Below are 20833 nucleotides of genomic sequence, written 5' to 3'. Positions count from 1 at the left end.
CTCAAAGTACTAAGATTAATTTCCAATAGCAAAACGGCATCATGCCCATATACCAGTTTATAAAGAGAAGTACATGTTGATCCTCTTAGAGAATTACGATAGGCCCAAAGTACTTGGCTCAAAGCCTCATGCCAAGTTTGAGATCTACTTCCGATTTACTTTTTAATCAAATTGATCAAAATTTTATTTGCTGCCTCAACCTGTCCATTGGCCTGTACATAATAAAGGATTGAAGTAACCATATTAATGTTTCTTGAAGCAACAAAGTTCTTTATTCGCTGACCAGTAAACATAGTTCCTTGGTCAGTACTCAATGTTTGAGGAATCCCGAATCAATGAATTATTTGTTTCTCAATAAAATCTATTATTTCATTTTGTCCAACCTCTATCAGAGGAACCGCTTCAACCCACTTTGTGAAATAATCTATTGCCACCAAAATAAATTTGTGGTTTTTCGATGAGGGGGTGTATCAATTCAATTAGGTCTAAAGCCTAACCTCGAAATGGCCAAGGTTTAATGATCGAATGCAACTCAGATGCTGGAATCTGTTGCATCACTCCATGGCGTTGACACTCTTGACAAGCCTTCGCATAATCAATACAATCTTTAATCATAGAGGCCAATATACATGATTTCGATATAAAACCTATTTCATTTTCATCCCAACCTGATGAGCACCACATATACCTTTATGGACTTCTCCTAAAATAATGTCTTTATCATCTTGACTTAGACATCTCGAAAGGCTCCCATTGATACCTTTCTTATATAACTCATCAGCCATTAAAACAAAATTCGTTACTTTTAATTTTATCTTCCTATCAACTCGATTACTGGGATTCCTTAAATACTCAGCAATAGATTTTCTCCAATCATTATCTCCCCATTCATCCAAGCATAAAGCTTCTCGTTCATCTATAGGCACTAAAATTTGGCGAATTTCTGCCAATTTTTTCAATATTTTAGGGCCTATCTTATATCTTGAAGCAATCTGGGCCAGCTCATTAGCAATTTCATTTTGGATTCTTGGGATATGAACTAATGAAAATTTTTGAAAAAAAGTTAACAACTCCCAAGCTGTTGCCAAATATTTCTGCAACTTCTCATTGTTACACTTAAACTCTTTCGATAGCTGCTATAACACTAACTGGGAATCCCCTAAAATCTGAACTTCTGAAGCACCTTTCTCAATCAAAATCTCAAGAATGAAATCAAAGCTTCATATTCTACCATATTATTCGAGCAAGGATATTTTAGCTCAAACAAAAATTTCGATGGTATTCCTTCTGGTGAAATAATGAGAATTCCTACCCCCTGCACCATCTTTATGCTTCGATCCATCGAAATATAACTTCCAATAATTGACCTTAACGTCAAGCACATTTGTCCCCTGGTTCCTTTGCACTATGAACTTTATCGCATGATGCTGTGCTGAGAAATTGCAGCTTTGCACTTGTTTCTATACGTCCAAAAGACGTTGTTCTTCATCCCGTTCTGAACCTGCAACATCTCCCCCTCTCACTTGTGGCGCAAAGAACAATGCTCTCAACGTTTCCACCAAAATCCTTGGCAACTCGATGAAAAGTGATTTGGATCCACATGTAGAAGTAGAAGATGTTTTTTTCTTTGGCGAAAATTTGACAAGAACATGTTCCTTGCTATTGAACAAGTGTGTTGTGGGGGCAGAATCAAATTGAATGTGAACACACTGTGGATGTACTTATTGCCTTCCACAGAGTTATAGATTTGGAGCGATTTGCATGATGGTTGAGCAAGGAATTTCTCCGGCATGGCCATCACGGCAGACTCCTTCGATCCATCAGATGAGGGCAATACTGGAGGAGCTATTGGGATCGTACTCGATCTGCTCAACAATGCCCACAGAGAAAGGTTCTATCTAGCTTTTTCATCTCTGAATATAATTGTTTGTTGGGAGGATGGTGGTGCTAAGGAGGAGGAGGTGACGACAGTTGGCTATGATGCCGTTGATTTCTTTAAACTATTGAAAGAAATGCAGAACACTGTGGATCCGACACAAGAGGAGCAGCAGCGATGTAGTGGATCTAGCCTGCGACGAAGAGGAGTGACGGTAGGGTGCGAGCTTGCAACAGAGAGGAGAGGTGCGATGCAGAGGGGTGGTGCAACAACGCTGGGTGCTAACGATAGATGAAGGGCAGGAAGAGAGGGAGCTGATACGGTAGTATGATTGTTGTTAATGTTAGAGGTTTTAAGGTTGAAGATGATGAAAAGGATAATTTTGAAATTTTGAATAATTTTTTTAATAATTGGTCATTTTTGTTGAACAAAATTTATCTTATATGAGTATAAATTTAGTTTTAATTTTTCATGGTTAATTTTGTTAGCGTCCGAATCTTTTATGGTGAGAAATGACTATTTATTCTGGCTAACTAGTCTTTGTTTAAAAACATAAAAAAAAATATAAAAGATTAATCACATATTTCTTTTTTTTTTAACAAAAATAAAAATCTTTGGATTAACTTTGTGAAGAGCTCAAATTCTTCAAATGTGTCATAAACATCATAAGGAGAGAGAGAGGGGTATCAAAACTGAGTGTGTATAGACAACAAATTGTGAAGAAAATTACAATCAACTTTGGATGCATGGGGATCAAATTAAATTTTGGTTATATACATTCGTAAAATTTTGAAAGAAAGATCAATGATCAAAGTTTGATCAAATAGTTAAGAAATTTGAATATGCATGGTGGACTTATAGACAGATTTGTTTAATAAAATAAAATAATGATGAAATTTATAAATATTTATTAGAGAGGAAACATTATTAGTTGTTGGTATAATTAATTGTTTTAATAATTTTTTCTAATAAATATTATATTCTTTAAAAAAGCTCGTCTAAAGGATCAGAATAAAATAGTATGTTGATATAAAAGGTATTTTTTGTCTAAAGCAGGAAAAAAAAAACTGACACTAGATAATCAATACAAAATTAGCTAACACTATGTTAATATTAAAGTTACAATTTTGCTAGGTAGATAACAGTAAATCTGAACAACATGAATAATAATTTGCACTCTCGTTCTATAAAAGATGAAAAAAAAAACAGTCCATCATAAATTATCTTCTAAAAAATCTTATTTTCACCTATAAAATTTTAATCATCTATCTTCTAACCCTTTTATCATTGTATACCTCTTTCCCAAATTCTCATTGCACCGTCCGTTTCTCCCTCATCAGCCAATTTTAGCACTGTCAATCTTCTTCTCCATCAAGCTGTCTGTTTAAAATGGAAATACCCATCCACATACGTAGTAAAATAAACATCCAACAAATTTCATTATATCTACTAAAATCCAATCCAAATTAAATAAACATCCATTTTAAAATAAAAATAATCATCCGTATACCAAACCATTTTTACAAGACATGAGAAACAAACGATATATAATACTGAAAAATAACATAAATATAATTAATTAATGACTAATTAAGGCCTAATGGAAACACCGCTATAGTGCCTCATATTAGTCAAAATCTCATTTTTATTTGACACACTTTAATTAAAATCCCTATTAATTCGGGTAGAATTTAACCCTCAAGTGTCACTATGTGATCTTTCAAAAGCTCACAATTGGTGTATTTATCCTCAAAGTTTAAATAATAAAACTCAGTTACACGTGCTAAATTAAAAATGCAATCAATCAGAAGCTTTGGGATATCTTTAATTAACTTGAGGTACTCTTCATTCATCTTCTTCCAACAATTATCCATATCCTTGTTGATGAACTCATAGGCCTCAGCTTGTGAAAAGTCATATTGCTTCATGCAACATTCCACTGCAGAAGCAACATGTTTCCTTTCTTGCTCAAACTACAAATAATTGAGCAATACACAATGTTGAATTATATGTATCATCAAAATAAATCTGATAAACTAAATCAATTGAAAACTCATATATGTATATTATCTCAGTTTTTAAGTCAACTATTACCAATATATTTAAATGTAAAATAGGTCTAAACACATTAAAGTTTCATAGTTTTATCTATAAAAAGTCAAAACGCAAGTTATTTTAAAGGAGTATATATTAGCAGGAACCTACTTGTTGACCAACCTCTCTTTTTAATTTTTAGGCATTAATATAATTTATTAAACTAAAATATTAAAATTATTCTAAATTATATAATATTTAATGTTTGTTTAGTCACATTTTATTATGTTTCAGATTTTAGGTTTATGTCTATATATAAGCTATAAGCTATAACAATATACAAAGAGGATTGTCTCTTTTTCTCTCCAATTTATCCTTCCATTTTTACCCATGTTAAAAATTGTCTAACCACAGATATAGACAAACCTATAGATAATAGTTATAAATAAGCATATATATTCTATATATGGTCTATGTATAGATAATAATGTTATAAATATTTTTTTTTCTTTACTTTATTACAGGTGATAGTGTAATCACCACTTTTATAATAATTTGCTAGACTTTAAATTTATTTATTCCATGGATTATTGTCTGTATAAAAGATTTATAAAATTAAATTATTTTTTATTCATCATTTATTAAGTCTTTTCAACCAATCATATCTATAATAAAAAAATATGGGGATAATTTTTAAAATAAATACATTCTAAAAACAATAGAAAAAGTGATTGAAGAAGTATAATAATGCTTGTAAAACCGCTAGTATATATAATATGTGTAAAGTTTCCAATTTAAGGATAGAGGTTCAATTTTTCACTAAAACCATTTGGTAATCAAACTTAGAATATCCACTTTTTCTATTATATATGTATGTAAAAGATAACATATTGTTATATATTATTTTAAATTACAATTGACTTTTGATGAATATTGTTCTTATTAGCTAGATTCACGTTTTAAGAAAGGTTAAATGGATCAAATTAATATGTATTAGAAATTTTAAAATAAAAAAAATATATTGAGATATAGTAATAATTTTATATCGTACTATTTAGCTAATAATGTAAATTTCTTTATAAAACAAAATTCTTAAGTTTCATATACCAATACTAATGAGTTACTTAATCTCTGTAAACTTATAATTGATCATAATTTTTCAAGTGAACTATAGTGATTATCTATAACTCTCTCCCTTAATATTTACATCATATAGACACACATACAAATAAGTTGAAAAGCATGAAAACAAAAACTTTCTCAGAAATAATCTCTACCTTATGTGAGGCCGAATCATTCTTGATCCTTGCAACAGTAGATGCAGCTTTTAAGATGGCTGGACAATCAGAAAGCCAATCAAGCGTCTCTTTGGTTGCAAGTTCTTTTACCAAAGCAATAAACACTGTTAAGACAGCAGGGAATCCAGCCGATACAAGTCCCTGAACCTTGTACTCATCGTATGTTGGGATATGGCCCTCATGGCACCATTTTGCTTCAACAAGGTAGGCATGTGCCAACGTAGAAAACTGTCAGCGCAATAATTAGACTCATTAATTAGCTAGCTATGTAGGTGGAGACTGTAATCACCAGATTATACATAATAAAAATTTTTTTTATTAATATTAACCAATAATTTTAACTAATACTTTTTTTATATTATTAGGATCTAAAATTTAATATTTAAAATTTACAATTTAATTCAGAATATAAAATATTAACTAAGTATTGACTAAGTACTTAATCTCATCCACGGCAGCTTCATTCGGAGGTCCACCCGTTTGAAGATAAAGAACCTCCCCATTCAACGGAAATACTTAGATTAGTTCACGGCCACCGTGGATGATTAGAACAACTTGAGCTGGAGGTTGAGCGACAATGAGAAGTAGAACGGAAATTACGAAAAGAAGTACGATGATAAAAAGAACTGGAAGAAAAGCTCTTGAGGTTAGAAGCCGACCTCCAAAGACGGAACAATCGAGTAAATTAGGAGAAAATCCTTCTGGGAGGTGAAGATCCGTTTGTTAAAAAGATCATGCGAGCTAGGGTTTTCAGAAATTTCAAAACTCCTGACATGGATATCTACATGGAACAACCGATCCAAAGCATCACCTCAACAATTTCAAAAGTCGGATGACCTAGCCGATGCCTCTGATGTGATTTGTTGCAAAGCCTTCTCGATAATTTTGACCAAACCTGCAATGAAGTAGTTCGATAACTTACCTCCCAGGTCGGTAACTTGCTTTGACGACCTGAGAAGGAAGTTCCTTACTAGATTTTCAATAGAAAAAGACAAAGTGAAGCACGCTCCAAGCCTGCTAGAGGGTAAAATAAGAAGTCAGAGAGACACTCCAAAACTATATAGAGAGATTCAACAAAGACTGCTTGAAAATACAAAACTTACCTACTGAAGTAGTGATAATGGGGTTGGTTAATGGCCTTAAAGAAGGACCATTTTCCCAATTCATATCCAAACGACAAATGACTTTCTTGTACGAAGTACAAGAACGTGCAGAAAAATACATCAACATGGAGAAAAATTTTCGACTTAGAGAGCCTCCCCCGAGGCCCAACCTGTCCTACCCAACTCGGGACAGCGAGTAAGAAGCTCAGAAAAAAGAAGAGTACAACTCGAAAAAACCTCGAAGGTATCATACCTATACCCTACTCTGAGTTTCTCTTATAGATGTCTATACAAAGATATGTCACACCGAAAAGCTACCACCTCATTGGCCTATCAAGCATAAAAAGACCGAAAGTCTGACAGAATATTACAAGTACCACAAGTTGTATGGATATTCTACCAATGATTGTTATGACTTAAAAAATGTCATAGAAAAACTGGTCAGAGATGGTTGGTTAGAAAGGTACCTGGCCGATAGATTAGATAATCCAAGAAAGAGAAAAAGAGACGAAGACAGAGGATGACAAGAACGTTCCCTGCAAACTCCTGAATGACACATACATATGATAAATGGAGGGTTTGATGGAGGAGGAATTTCAAAATCCTCACGTAAACGACATCTCAAAAAGGTATATTAAGTCGAAGAAGACAACGAAATTTCTGATTTACCAACCATTTCGTTCACCAAAGAGGATGCTCAAGGGGTGACACATGGTTACGACAATTTGATAGTGATAACAATAATCCTCGCCAATGCAAATCTCCATAGAACCCTGGTGGACCAAGGGAGTTTGGCAGACATACTATTCAAGCCTGCCTTTGACAAACTCGGGCTAGAAGAAAAGGATCTAAAGGCATACCCAGATAACCTTTTCGGGTTGGGGGACATGCCGATCCGACCTCTTGAATTTATCTCACTATACACCACCTTCGAAAAGGGCACGAAGTCAAGGACGTTAAGCTTCGATTACATTATGGTCGACGTCATGTCAGCGTATAATGCCCAAATAGGTCGGGCCACTTTAAGTCGAGTAGTAGTTGTCTCTACACCTCACTTGTGTATGAAATTTTTCACTGCAGAAGGAATTACCACCAAAAAGGGAGATCAAAAGTTAGCACAAAAGTGTTACAATGAAAGCCTTAATTTGAAAGGAAACCTAGACAAAAAAAGTCAACACTATCAAGTTTGGTGGTGTCCAAACTCGGGAAGAATTACGTCCCCAACCTGAAGGGAAAAGAGAAAAAGTGCAAATCATGGATCATGCCGAAAAGACAACGAGTATAGAGGCCAACCTAGAGGAAGGTCTAAAAGCACAGCTCGTTGAACTATTACGAAGAAACTCCAACCTTTCACCAGGAAAGCCTCTGATATGCCTGGTATAGATCCCAAGTTGATGTCTTATAAACTTGCTGTCTCTCCAGGTTTTCGACCTGTTCAACAAAAGCGTCGGAAGCTTGATCCTGAAAGGGCATAGGTCGTGGAACAACAGGTGCAGGCACTATTAGAAGCTGAATTCATAAGAGAGGTAAAGTATCCATTGTGACTGACTAACATGGTTCTGGTAAAAAAGCAAAATAAAAATGGAGGTTGAGTGTCAATTACACTGACCTCAATAAGGATGGTCCCAAGGATCCATATCCTCTCCCAAGCATTGATGCCCTGGTTGATTCGGCCTCAGGATATCGGTATTTGTCCTTTATGGATGCATACTCGAGATATAACTAAATCCCAATGTATAAACCAGGCCAAAAAAAGACTTCTTTTATCACTCTGAAGGCTAATTATTATTATGTGGTAATGCATTTTGGATTAAAGAATGCCGGAGCCACATACCAGCGACTAATAAACAAGGTGTTCCCTTCTCACCCCCCCCCCACTTAGGAAAACTCATGGAAGTATATGTGGATGACATGCTCGTCAAGACCAATGACGACTTTGCTCTTTTGTCCGACCTTTCCGAGGTATTCTCCACAATAAGGAAGCATGCAATGAGATTAAATCCTTCAAAATGCACCTTCGCAGTAGAGGCCAAAAAATTCTTAGGCTTCATACTCACTCAAAGAGGCATAGAGGCATAGAGGCTAACCTAGACAAATGCACAACCATATTAGAGATGAAGAGCCTGACTTCTCTCAAAGTAGTCCAACAACTAAATGAAAGGTTAGCAGCATTATCCAGGTTCTTGGCAGGGTCAGCATTGAAGTCTTTACCATTGTATTCAATACTCAAAAAGGAGAGTAAATTTGAATGGACTTAGGAATGCGAGCAAGCCTTTTAGGATTTTAAAGTATTTCTGGACCAACCCCCTATACTTATCCGATCCATCATGGAAGAAGAGCTCGTCTTTTATTTGGCAGTGGTGAACCAAGCTATAGCTTCCACTCTAATCCGAGAAGATGAGAACGAACAACAACCTATCTACTTTGTAAGCAAAAACTTTACAAGGAGCAGAGCTAAACTATCAAAAAATAGAAAAGTTCGCATATGCTCTTATCCTCACCTCTCGAAGGCTCTGACTTTACTTTCAGGCTCACACTATAAAGGTACAAACTAATAAACTCGTGAAGCACATCCTACAAAAAATGGACATAGCAGGAAGGATGTTACAATAGGCTGTAAAACTGTCTGAGTTCGATTTGAGATATGAAACTCGGACAGCAATCAAGCCCCAGTATCTCGCCGACTTTGTGGCCGAGTACACTGAAAGCCAGGGAAGTCCGACAACTTGGAGCTTATATGTACACTATCAATAACCAAGAAGAGTATGAAGCCTTCCTTGCTGGCTTTAAGCTAGCTAAAGAAGTTGGGACAAAAAGATTGATAGTGCTTAGTGACTCCCAAGTAGTAACTTCCTAAGTTAACGACACTTGTCAAGCCAAAGATCCCAACATGAAAAAGTACCTAGAATAAGCACGAGAACAATTAGCACAGTTCTCGAAAAGAGAGATATGACACATAGCTCGAAAATTAAATGCCTGGCAGATGTCCTACCAGGGGACAACAATAAGAGTCTCATCCAAAAAACTCTCTACGCACCATCAGTGTCAAAAGGAGATGCAACTCGGACATAATCGTAATATCCATCCAAAATTTAGAATGAATGACTCCTATAGTCAACTACCTTAAATATGACATCATTTGTGAAGATGAACAAGAAGCACAAAAACTCATAAGGGAGGCACAAAATTACACCTTGGCCCACAGCATTCTATACAAAAGAGGGATATAAACACCTCTATTAAAGTGCATCCCAACCACTAACACCAAAAAGGTCCTATAGGAAGTACACAATGGCATATGTGACAATCACTTATGAGCCCAATCACTAGCCAAGAAGGTGATCCGAGCCAGCTTCTTTTGGCCGACTTTGCAAAGAGAAGCGGCTGAGTTCATAAAAAAATGCACGCTTTTCCAGAAGCATGTCAACTTTCATGTCGTACCTCCCTAAGAGCTCATCAGCTTCACCTCACCATGACTATTCGCAAAATGGGGTCTCGATCTTTTTGGACCATTCTATCAAGCTCTGGGATAAGTAAAATACCTCATAGTAGGAATTGATTATTTTACTAAATGGATTGAGGTGAAACCATTAGCGACCATCATAGCCCAGCGAAGTCAAAAATTTCTCTACAAAAAATATTGTCACAAGGTTTGGAGTTTCCCACTCCATCACCACAAACAATGGAACTCAATTTACCAACTCGACCTTCAGGAACTTGGTGGCTAGCCTCAAGATAAAATACCAATTCATATCGGTAGAACACCCTCAGGCCAATGGACAAGTTGAAGCAACAAATAAAGTTATACTGGCCGGGTTGAAGTGCCAACTACAAGATGCAAAGAGAGCGTGGGTAGATGAGCTTCCTCAAGTCTTGTGGTCATATTGGACAACTCCTCATTCCACAACAGGGGAGTCACCTTTTCGGCTTGCTTATGGTGTAGAAGCCATGATTCTCGTAGAAATCGCTGAAGAATCTCTAAGGGTTATATTCTACAATGAATGAGTCAATATCCAAGCACAAAAGGAAACAATCACTTAAGACCTAAAATCATTATCACAAGGAAGAAATGTTTTTTTGCAAAGATTCTAAAGTTGTTTAAAAACCACAACTAAAGCAAAATTAAAATTGTCCAAAACTAACTACCAAGACCCACAGGTCGGGCTATACATGTAAGAAAATTACAATGGATGGAGCTCCTTCTAGTAATAACGCCCTCAGACCGAGAAGAAGAGGATGGGATTGAATTAGAGATAGGAGGCTATTTACTAGGCAGGGATGGGGTAGCCTCATCATCCCTTTGGACAAATCTCTGAGAAGCCACCTCGGACTGGGGACCCGACGCCTTATGGTCGGGCACAAGAGCACCCTCGTCCTCCTCGGGGGCAAGGACTATCTTTCCCGTCTAACACAATATTATTAGAAGAGATCGGAAAAAGGTCAATCTCGAGAGCAAGAACTCAAAATTGAGCCTTCAGATTCTCCACTATCTCATCCATCCCCTCAGCAACACTATCCTCCAAATCCTTGTAATTATCTCTTGCCTTAACAATCTCGTCCACCAAGTCTAGCCTTTCCCTAAAGACCCTGGTGTAACTCTCCTCAGATTTCTTCTTTAAGCCCTCAGCCATAGCCAAAGTTGCCTCAGTCTGCTTAACCTTTTCCCAGGCTTTGGACAGACCAAACACCAGGATCTCATTCTCAGTCTCCAACTCTTTCTTCGTCTCCCTCAAAAATGCCACCTCAGCTTGTAAGTTAGCTAGGGTGCTCTGAGTGGCCCCTAAAGGTTGTTTTCTTTAGCTCCTTCAACAAGGCTTCGTAGAGCCCGACTGTCTGAACCCCTCCTCGGGCCATGACCTGGAGGTGAGATTCTATAGCAACATCACCCAACTTATAATACTGTAAGAAATGATGTGCTTCTTACTCTAGGCTAAGGCATTAAAATCCTGTTCTTAAATGCCTGAGCTCGACGTCTTGCACTTCTTGGTGGCTAACCCAAGATTTGAAGGGGGTGGATGGTTTACTTGTTTTTAAGAAGGAGGTACTTGTTTCTCCAGGTTGGAGGAGATCGGCCGAGGACCCGAGACAGGCGTAATTTTCATAGAAGCAGAGGCACCTGAGTATGACTTAGAAGGCGAGGCCATACCTTCGGTCTCTTGTTGTTGAAGATTGTGAGTGACAGCACTTTTTCTCGCAGTCCGTAATATTTTCATCGCGGCCGATCGACTTACTTTTCTACACGACATCAAGAAATCAAAACAAAGTCAGAAATGAAATGATGGAGTAACAAAAAATCAAACAAAAATAGAAAGAAGGTTACCTAGCTCGGATTGGAGTTGGCTGGGGTTTCCTAGAAATTTTTTGGTATCCAAATAAGGAGCACGACCCCAACACTCTTGGAACAGGCCAACTACACTCTCTTCGAGCTCATCTAAATTGTCGAAATTGTACTTAACTATTACCGGTTTCTCCTCCCAGTATAAAGAAAAACAGGGTTCATCGTTCTCATCAAAGAAGAAAGGTTGGGCATTATCAATAGCTCAGATTTTGAAGAAATAATTTTTAAAATTATGAAAAGACCCGTCAAAGATGGCAAAAACCTTTCTCTCCCTGGATAGCCCAAAAGGAGACCCAACCTTGTTTCTTGGAACTAAAAGATTTGGTAAGAACAAAGAGATAGAAGAAGACCTTCAGAGAAGGTCGGATATCAAGCTTTCGACACAAAAGCTGGTATATTTTTAAAAATTTCAAGAATTAGGGTGCAGTTGGGTGGGAGCAACATTGCAAGACTAGAGGATATCAATTTCAAAATTGGAAAAAGGGAAGCGGACATCTAGCTTTTTAAAAAAGTAATCATAGGCATAAAAGAAGTGATGCTTCGACCTATCAAGTCGGGGGAAGCATACCCTCTCCTCGGGATTAGCAACAATTATCTCAAAATTTCTCTCATCTTCCCGACTTACATACAGCCTATGATGTCTACGAAATTATTCAGCATATTCTCTATCAATTACAGGGACGGGAATAAGGACAGTTATATCTACCTAGGTCAGGTCGGATGAAATTTTGGTTGACATGTTGTGAATTACATATCGAGATATAAAAGGTATACCTACAAATACAACAAGCAAAGTGTCACAAAAGAACTTGGACACCAATCAAAAGAAATCGGGTTATCATCAACAATTTGAAAAGGTATGAAATCAAAAATTTCTTGCACACAACATACTTCTAAATACAGAAATGGTGTCATTCCCAACCACTTTAAAGTGACACCATTTGGAGACAAACACAGCTACATCAAAGATAATAGTAACAGTTCAAAGAAAACGTCAAATCTTTATCACCAACAACATTTCAAACCATCATCATTAAAAGTAAATACAGGTACTACCTAGAGCAATTGAAATAAATCAGATAACAAGAAAAAGGTAGAAAAGAGTACCAACCTCAAAGAAATAGAAAGGTAGCAGGGTACGATTGAACGGCGAAAATGCAAACGGTTGCCCTCTCGAAAAATGAAAACAAAATCCTATAAAGCTTTAAGATGAAGGAATCTTGAATTGGGAATGGATGTACGAAAGAAGTTCAAAGAAAGTGAAAGAAAGAGAGAAAGCAAACGTTTTAGAAACAGAAAAAGAAAGAAGAGGAAAAAAGTGAAGAATTTATAATACACAAGGGGCAAAAAGGATATTTTGCACCCCTCTTTAAAAGTAACGCATGGATCCCCATAAAAATGTCGTGTAACGTACGCTACGTCATTAAGGAATAATGCAACGTTTTAAAAAGGGTAAAGTATACTTTTTGTCCTTAAAGTTTGCTAAAAATTTCAAAAATATCCCTAAGTTTTGATTTGTTTCAATTTTGTCCATCAAGTTTTCAATTTGCATCAATTTTACCCTAATTACTAATTTTCTGATAATTAATATTTTTCTTTCCAAATTTACCCCCTTCCTTATACTATCATCATCATCATCACCATCACAATCCTCTGTCTCTCCTTCTTTCTCTCTTTTCATCTCACTATCATCTCCACCGCCATCATCATTATTGAGCAACACTGTCAACCTCCTCCTTCATTGTCGCCGGTCAAACCTTTCATTCTCTTTCTTTCTCCTTTTTTCTCCGACCCTCCATCTCCATCACCACCATCTCTGTTGAGCTCCATTCTCGATGACCACCACCATCTTTCTTCTTTATCGCGGAAACCCAGCACCGTCGAAGCCATCTCTCTTCCTCCTTCTCTGTTAGCAAACCCAGCTTCCTATCTTTTCATTGCATGTATATATCCTGTATACCCTAATCAATAATACTAATAAATTAGGCCCCTCTTGTATTTGACTGCAAATTGAAGCCTAATTGAAGATCCAAAACTTTGTTATTACTACCATGGCTTTGTATTTGATGATTTGAAGAATCAAGAAAGTTGCAAGGCTTGAAGATGTTGCAAGTCCTATTATTATTATTATCTGTACTAGTATTAGAGAAATTGAATATGCAAGAATCTTGCTGTGAAGAAGCAGCAGCTTGATATGATGATGGTAGAGATGAATACCAATTACTATTTGATGTTTTCTCGACTAAAAAATTTGAATCTTGCTTATTGGGATTGAAGCTAATTTGGGATTTTTCACAAACTATGAAGTCAGAATAGTAGTTGTAAGAAGAAGAATTATAGAACCAAGGTGTGTTACTGTTATTATGATTATGATTATGGTAAGAAAAATTATGATGATTGTTGTTTGGGAAATTGGGCTGTTAAAGATAGTAGTTTATGGTGGCTTTCCTTGCTTGAAGCTGCAACCTTTTCTTCTTCATCCTCTTTTTTTTTTGTGAGCATTTTGGTGCCCATCAAGTGCTTGTAAATTTGCAAATTCCTTCAAACAGTATTGGCACTCAAACTTTTTCTCATTATTATTAGTGGTTGTGGTTCTTTGATCTTGTGCTGTGGTTTTTTTCCTAAGCTGGGTTTGCTAACAGAGAAGGAGGAATAGTGATGGTTTCGATGGTGCTAGTTTTTGCGAAAAAAAAGAAAAAGGGTGGTGGTCATTGAGAATGGGGCTCAACAGAGATGGTGGTGATGGAGATGGAGAGTCGGAGAAGAAAAGAGAAAAAAGGAGAATTAGGGATTTGGCCGGCGATGATGAAAGAAGAGGTTGACGGTGGTTGCTCAATAATGATGATGGTGGTGGAGTTGACGGTGAAGATGAAAAGAGAGACAGAAAATTGTGATGATGATAGGTATAAGGGAGGGGTATATTTGGAAAGAAAAATATTAATTATCAGAAAATTAGTAATTAGGGTAAAATTGATGCAAATCGAAAACTTGATGGACAAAATTAAAACAAATCAAAACTTAGGGATATTTTTGAAACTTTTAGCAAACTTTAAGGACAAAAAGTATACTTTACCCTTTTAAAAATTTTGAAACACATCGAGTACCTGACCTCTTGAAGGCGGTGTACCCGACGAAGGAAACTGGAGACAAAAATGCTTGAGCCCGACCTAATGAAAGTTCGGACTCAAGCAGGGACACTGTTCATACTCTGGTCAAAAAACATAAAGTCAGGCCCAATAAGGAAAAAGGCCAACCCAAAAGGGTGGCCACTTCTACTTGCCTGACCTATTAAGAGGTCGGGTACGACAAGGGAGGTTCAGCCCCACTTATCTGAATAACTACTTCCCTAAATCTCTCATACTATCTCTACCTCATCTAGAAGATAGATCTCAACACACCCCCAAGATAAAGGAAACGATTATCCACCAACAAATGTGAAACTACTTTAAAAAAGTGGTTATCTATTCTACTATAAATACATTGACACTTCTGATGTATATTCAAGTTCCAATCTACTAAAAACCTGCTTAAAATTGCAGGTACCACCTCCTACCTCTTCACGAGGACCTCGGCACCAGAACAAGTTGGTCGCTGCCTCGAAAGGAATCTGGACTTCATGTTCAGACTCAAATCACTATTTCAAGTAATCCCAGAACAGGACCAACACTTTTTATTAATATTAATCAATAATTTTAACTAATACTTTACTTTTATATTATTAGGATTTAAAATTTAATATTTAAAATTTATAATTTAATTCAGAATATAAAATATTAACTAAGTATGGACTAAAAATAATAAATTTTATTAGTTAAAATATCAACCAAAATATTAACTAATATTAATAAAAATTGTTTCTAACATTTCTCGAAAAGAAAATTATAGTGACTTTTATAAATGACCATAGGACATTTTAACTAATCTTGAACATTAATTTGTATGTGACCAAAATTTGTTTATATATATAGAATAAGAAGCTTACAGTCTGTTTAACATGTTGCAAGACGAAGCATGATTTTCCACTCTCAGCAGTCAATGACTCCATTTCAACCCAGAACTCTAAAAGTGCATTAAAAACCACTTTGAAACACTCTGGAAGAGATGCAATGCAACTAATGTCCCATCTGAAAAAAGAGAAAAAAAAGAAGCTAAAAGCTAAATATGAAAGTGAAATAATCATCAGTAGGTCGAATTATTAGGAGAATAATATAATGGCTAACAAAATGAATTCAAAAGCTTTGCATTGAGATAATAATATCTTAATGAAAAATTGGTCATCAACTGTTTACTAAAATATCTACCTTTGCATTGCCTCTGTGAAGAGCTCAAGCTCTTCAATTGTGCCATAAACATCATAAGTATCATCAACAAGAGAGAGAATTAAGATTGCTTTGGCCGTCATTCGTCTTGCAGTGCTGTATTTAGGCTCAGGGTTTACACCAAATGGCCAAATGAATACTTCAACTACTCTATCTCTTGCATAAGGGACTTTTCTTGCAAAATCTGATTCTATCCACCACCTGTGTAATATTACTAACAAGTTATATATCTATTATTATTGTTAGAGATATAAACATTCATGTTAATGTTATCTTCTTCTATCCGTTTAAATTTTTTAAATAAGTGATTTTATGATATATATAGTGGTCATATATAGCAAATGCTTTATAATGACAAAAACAAAACGTTTTTCAGAATACGATGAATTGAATTATGCCCATTTTTATAACCTATTGAGAGCTTCTATTTACATGTATGCATAGGAGTAATTTATGATATATGCATGCACGGGATAAATTTTTAATTATGAGTAGACTTGAATTTTCTATTTTAATAGAAATCTATTTATATTTTATAAAAATTAATCCCATAGTCATATATATACTAAAGTCATTTTACATTTAAGTGATGATATATAAATTATTTATAATTTTATCGTGTAAATATTATGGTAAATGTTATTTTATTATAAAATTAAGTATATATATATATATATATATATTTTTCAATCTTAATGTTACTTCTTACAACGGTTTTCACAATAATTAATAAAATGACTCATACTAATAAAATATTTTCTTAACAATATTAATGTCCTCTTAACTATTCGATTTATATTTTATAACAGTTGTCGTAATAATTAACAAAATTAATCCTACAACTAAATATTTTTTTAGTAATGTTAGTTGTTTTCTAAATTATTCAATTCGTATTTTTTAAAACATATAATTTACATGTATATAGCAATTAACTAGAAATAATATTTGAAGTTATAATAATGATGATAAATGTTAAAAAATATTGAAGTCTTACAAAAGAGTAGTAATAAAGAGGATGAGTTATAAAATCAATAATGTAAAGCACACTGCATGTTATAAGATACTTAAAAAAATCAATTCAAATTAAAAAAACATTAAAAATAGTAATCACTAACAAAAAAAGTTAACTTTTGAATTGAATTAAGTAGTTAACTAGTGTTATTTTATTTTAATATTTATATTTTAATTTTATCTAATGAAAATATATACAATCTATTTGTACTTATCAAAAAAGTTGATAATATAAATATATGAAGTTTTAATTTTTGAAATAGAAATTAATAAAAATACAACGACGCTATGTGCGCATACAAAGTATTATTACTTATATAAAATACATATTAAAATATAAAATATACATTGAGAATAAAACAACACAAATATTTATACGTAAATATATAATGACTAATTTTTTGTGTATATATAGCATTTTTAGTAAAGATAATCTTTGATATTATATAAATAATTACGAATCTTAAAATATTTGTAAATTTACAATGTATATTTTTTTGTGATTAAACTTTAATTATTTCACAAATTATTTTTCTATTCATATTTATAATTATATATTTAAAGTTATTTTACAATATTTATTAATCGCTACTATCATTTATTTGAGTCTGTGCAACGCAGGGATTTCATTCTAGTTTATATCAACAAAGAGCACGTGGCTAGCTTTATAAGTACTTACTTGGTGTTACTACCAACTTCTTTTTGATGCCATTTTTGTACCATATTGAAATCTAATTTTGCAAAGTTTAGAAAATCGCCTTTGTCATGCGAAGGATTCTTTGTGTAGAAAGACATATATGATTTTGCCCTCATTCTTGGAATTGACTTGTGAAGTGGTTGTTCTAAACTCTGATTGATTTGATCAGCAAGAGATGGACTCAACTGATTGACAATAGACTTAAGTTTATTGTAGGTGAACTCGTGTGCTTCTTCTAGTATCTCTTCTCCATGGATTCTTAATTGTGCAGCTTCATACAAACTCCACATTCCTTTAACATCTTGAACAACAATAATTTCATGGAATTCTCCCTTTCTATTCTTGAATTTGTTGAAAATATCTGTGTGATTCACATACATACTAACTAGTGTGAAACATTTAATTTATAACTAATTGATATGAATTTTTTTTGTTATTGAAATTATATAAAAAATAGACAAATTTTATACATACCTGATGAGATGTGATATCCGTTTTGTCGAAACAAACGAAAGAGTAATGCAATAGAGTAAATGTCGTTTTCTTCAACAGCAAGGCCATTGTAGGTAAAATTATTATGGATTTGTGCTAATGCTTCATTAATTTCACATTCAAAATAATAAGATATACTTAAACGTTGAATTGAGTCAATTAAATTTAATTTTTGTGAGATGTTATTATCACTAGAAGATAGATACATTTTTACTATCTCTCGATACTTTTGAACTTCTTGTTTCATAGTTTCATCGACTTCCTGCAAATAATTTAAACGAATGAATTGAAGTTTTCACGGAACATGAAAATATTTTAATTAGATTTATATGATATCGCAAAAGAGTTTAAAAAAAAAACATTTCAACTATACTATATAACCTTATGTTTGGGAGTTAATATTATGGACGTGGTATATCGTAAAGTTAAAGAAAAATAAAAAGAAAATAAAGAAATTTATTAATGATAAATACATAAATTTTGGGATGGTAAAAAAAATTTTGAAAATAAACAAAGAAAAATAAATAAATTTATGAACGATATATATATATATTGTGTGATGATAAATGCATAATTTTTTTTAAGGTAAACACAATATTTTGAATGAAGTATACGAAGAAAATACATAAATTTATTGAGAAAAAAACATAAATTTTGTTAAGATAAACACATACAATATTTTGAAGAGAAATAAATAAATAAATAAAACAGAACATACAGGAATTTATTTATGATAAACAAGAAAATTTTGTTATGATAAACAGTAAATTTTTTTGGTGAATACATATAAAATTATTGATGATAAATTTGGAAATGTTGTGATGATAAACACATAAATTTTTTAAAAATATTATGTTAAAACACAAAAATTATATGATAGTAAACAGACAATTGTTTATTAAGAGAAATAAAGAAAGAATACGCAAAAAAGTTATTTATAATAAACATAAAAAATTTATGATTATTAAACACACAATCTTTTTAAAGGTGAACACAATTTTTTAAAGAGAAATATAAAAAAATATAAAATTTATTGACAATCAACATAGAAATTTTATATTAATAAACACAAAAATATTTTATGTATAATAAAAATTATTCAAAAAGATACCACGATAATATATGTATAACAATACTCATATCTCATCATACAAAATTAAATAAGATGTATACCAAAGATTCGGAATCAGCATATTTCAAGAAAGTATCGTGCCAAATGCTAGGAGCAAAATTTGCATAGCTTCGCTTTGAGTTAGAAGGAGCATGTTGACTTGAAGTCATCATTAGAACTAGATGATGATAATGTATGGTACTAGATAATGAACGATGTTAAGGAGTTAACAGCCAATAACTATATATAGAATATGGTTCATTCATGCAAAGGGAGATGAGTTAATGTCCTTAGCATTTTCAAATGTGAAGCTGAAAGGGACATGTATGGTACTAGTTAATGAACGATGTTAAAGAGTTAAGAACCAATAACTATATATAGAATATGGTTCACTCATGCAAAGGGAGATGAGTTAATGTCCCTAGCTGGATGCCCATTTTCAAATGTGAAAAATGTATGGCCCAAGTGGACAGCTAAGCTATGTACGAAACAAGATTCCTTTTTATTTTGTCTTGTTAAAAAGTGAGAATTGCATATCCTTTTATGAGTTGTTCAATTTTGATGGGAGGAATTTAATTGTGTTATCTTGATTAAGAGCTAATTTGAAAAGTAGTAAAAGTTTTTTTTTAATTATAAAAAGTTATATTATGCGTGTTGGTATTATTTGTGATAAACGCTTCTAACTTTTTAGAAGTTAATTGAGAGTTTTTAAAAAAAGTAAAAAAATATTACTTTTTTTTTAGAAAGTTATTTTATCACTTTTATTAAAAAAAATTGACTTTAAAATAAAAAAGACCATTGTGCTACTTTCATTCTTTGTTTTGTGAAAAATGTTTTCAGTTTTTACTGAAAATATTAGCCCTCCACCACTATTTTTACGCAATATTTTATCTGCTAGAAGTATTGGCCTTCCACCATTTTCACACAATGTTCTATTTACTAGAAGTACTAGCCTCTCACCGGATTTTTTCTCAATAGGGTCATTCTCTTATTTTTGCAATATCTCATCACTTTTTTATATATCTCTTCATGTACGAAATGTTTGTTTGATCTTTTGTATGTTCTTTCTAACAAATTCATGAAAGTGACAAGTCAAAATTTTAAAGCAAATTGAAATGAACAAAATACTATTATATTCATAAAAATATATAAAGAAGAGATGGTGACTGAAAATAGATTTCGAACACATTTTAACAAAGCTGATTGGACAAATTTGAAAACAAAATTCTTGAAAGAAACTGATTTGAATTATGAGTATAAATAATTTAGAAATAAATAGGATTAGATTATGTAAAATCAACATTTAATATTAAAAAGTATTTATTATCATCATTATTTTAATATCTATTCTCTTGTATAAAAAAATTGTATTTTTTGAGTCATTAAAATAAGTACTTTATAACTAAAAATCTAAACACAAAATAACTTATTCATAAACTGTTATTAATAAAAAATTTTGTATTTTAAACTCTTTTTCAAAAAAACTTATTTAAAAAATTTACTCAAACTAAGCCTAATGCTAACTATTCTTTTAAGTTCCAACCTTAGTTAATT

General features: G+C 33.3%; 1 protein-coding gene across 1 annotated transcript in view; it reads right to left on the bottom strand.

Annotated features, from left to right (window-relative positions):
- Positions 1 to 19531, bottom strand: part of LOC107462311 (probable terpene synthase 2) — a 47298-nt gene extending 27767 nt beyond the window's left edge. The window contains exons 1-7 of the mRNA XM_052253364.1: positions 19342 to 19531; positions 18151 to 18430; positions 17659 to 18037; positions 15951 to 16169; positions 15632 to 15773; positions 5188 to 5436; positions 3582 to 3849 (exon numbers count right to left, since the gene is read on the bottom strand). Of these exons, the coding sequence (XP_052109324.1) occupies positions 3582 to 3849; positions 5188 to 5436; positions 15632 to 15773; positions 15951 to 16169; positions 17659 to 18037; positions 18151 to 18430; positions 19342 to 19452 (1648 nt within the window). The 5' untranslated portion in view covers positions 19453 to 19531. The remainder of the gene's footprint in view (positions 1 to 3581; positions 3850 to 5187; positions 5437 to 15631; positions 15774 to 15950; positions 16170 to 17658; positions 18038 to 18150; positions 18431 to 19341) is intronic.
- Between the last annotated feature and the right edge of the window lie 1302 nt (positions 19532 to 20833).

This window comes from Arachis duranensis, chromosome 8, assembly GCF_000817695.3.
Source record: "Arachis duranensis cultivar V14167 chromosome 8, aradu.V14167.gnm2.J7QH, whole genome shotgun sequence".
NCBI classification, from domain to species: domain Eukaryota; kingdom Viridiplantae; phylum Streptophyta; class Magnoliopsida; order Fabales; family Fabaceae; genus Arachis; species Arachis duranensis.
This window is presented reverse-complemented; position numbering and strand designations above follow the sequence as displayed.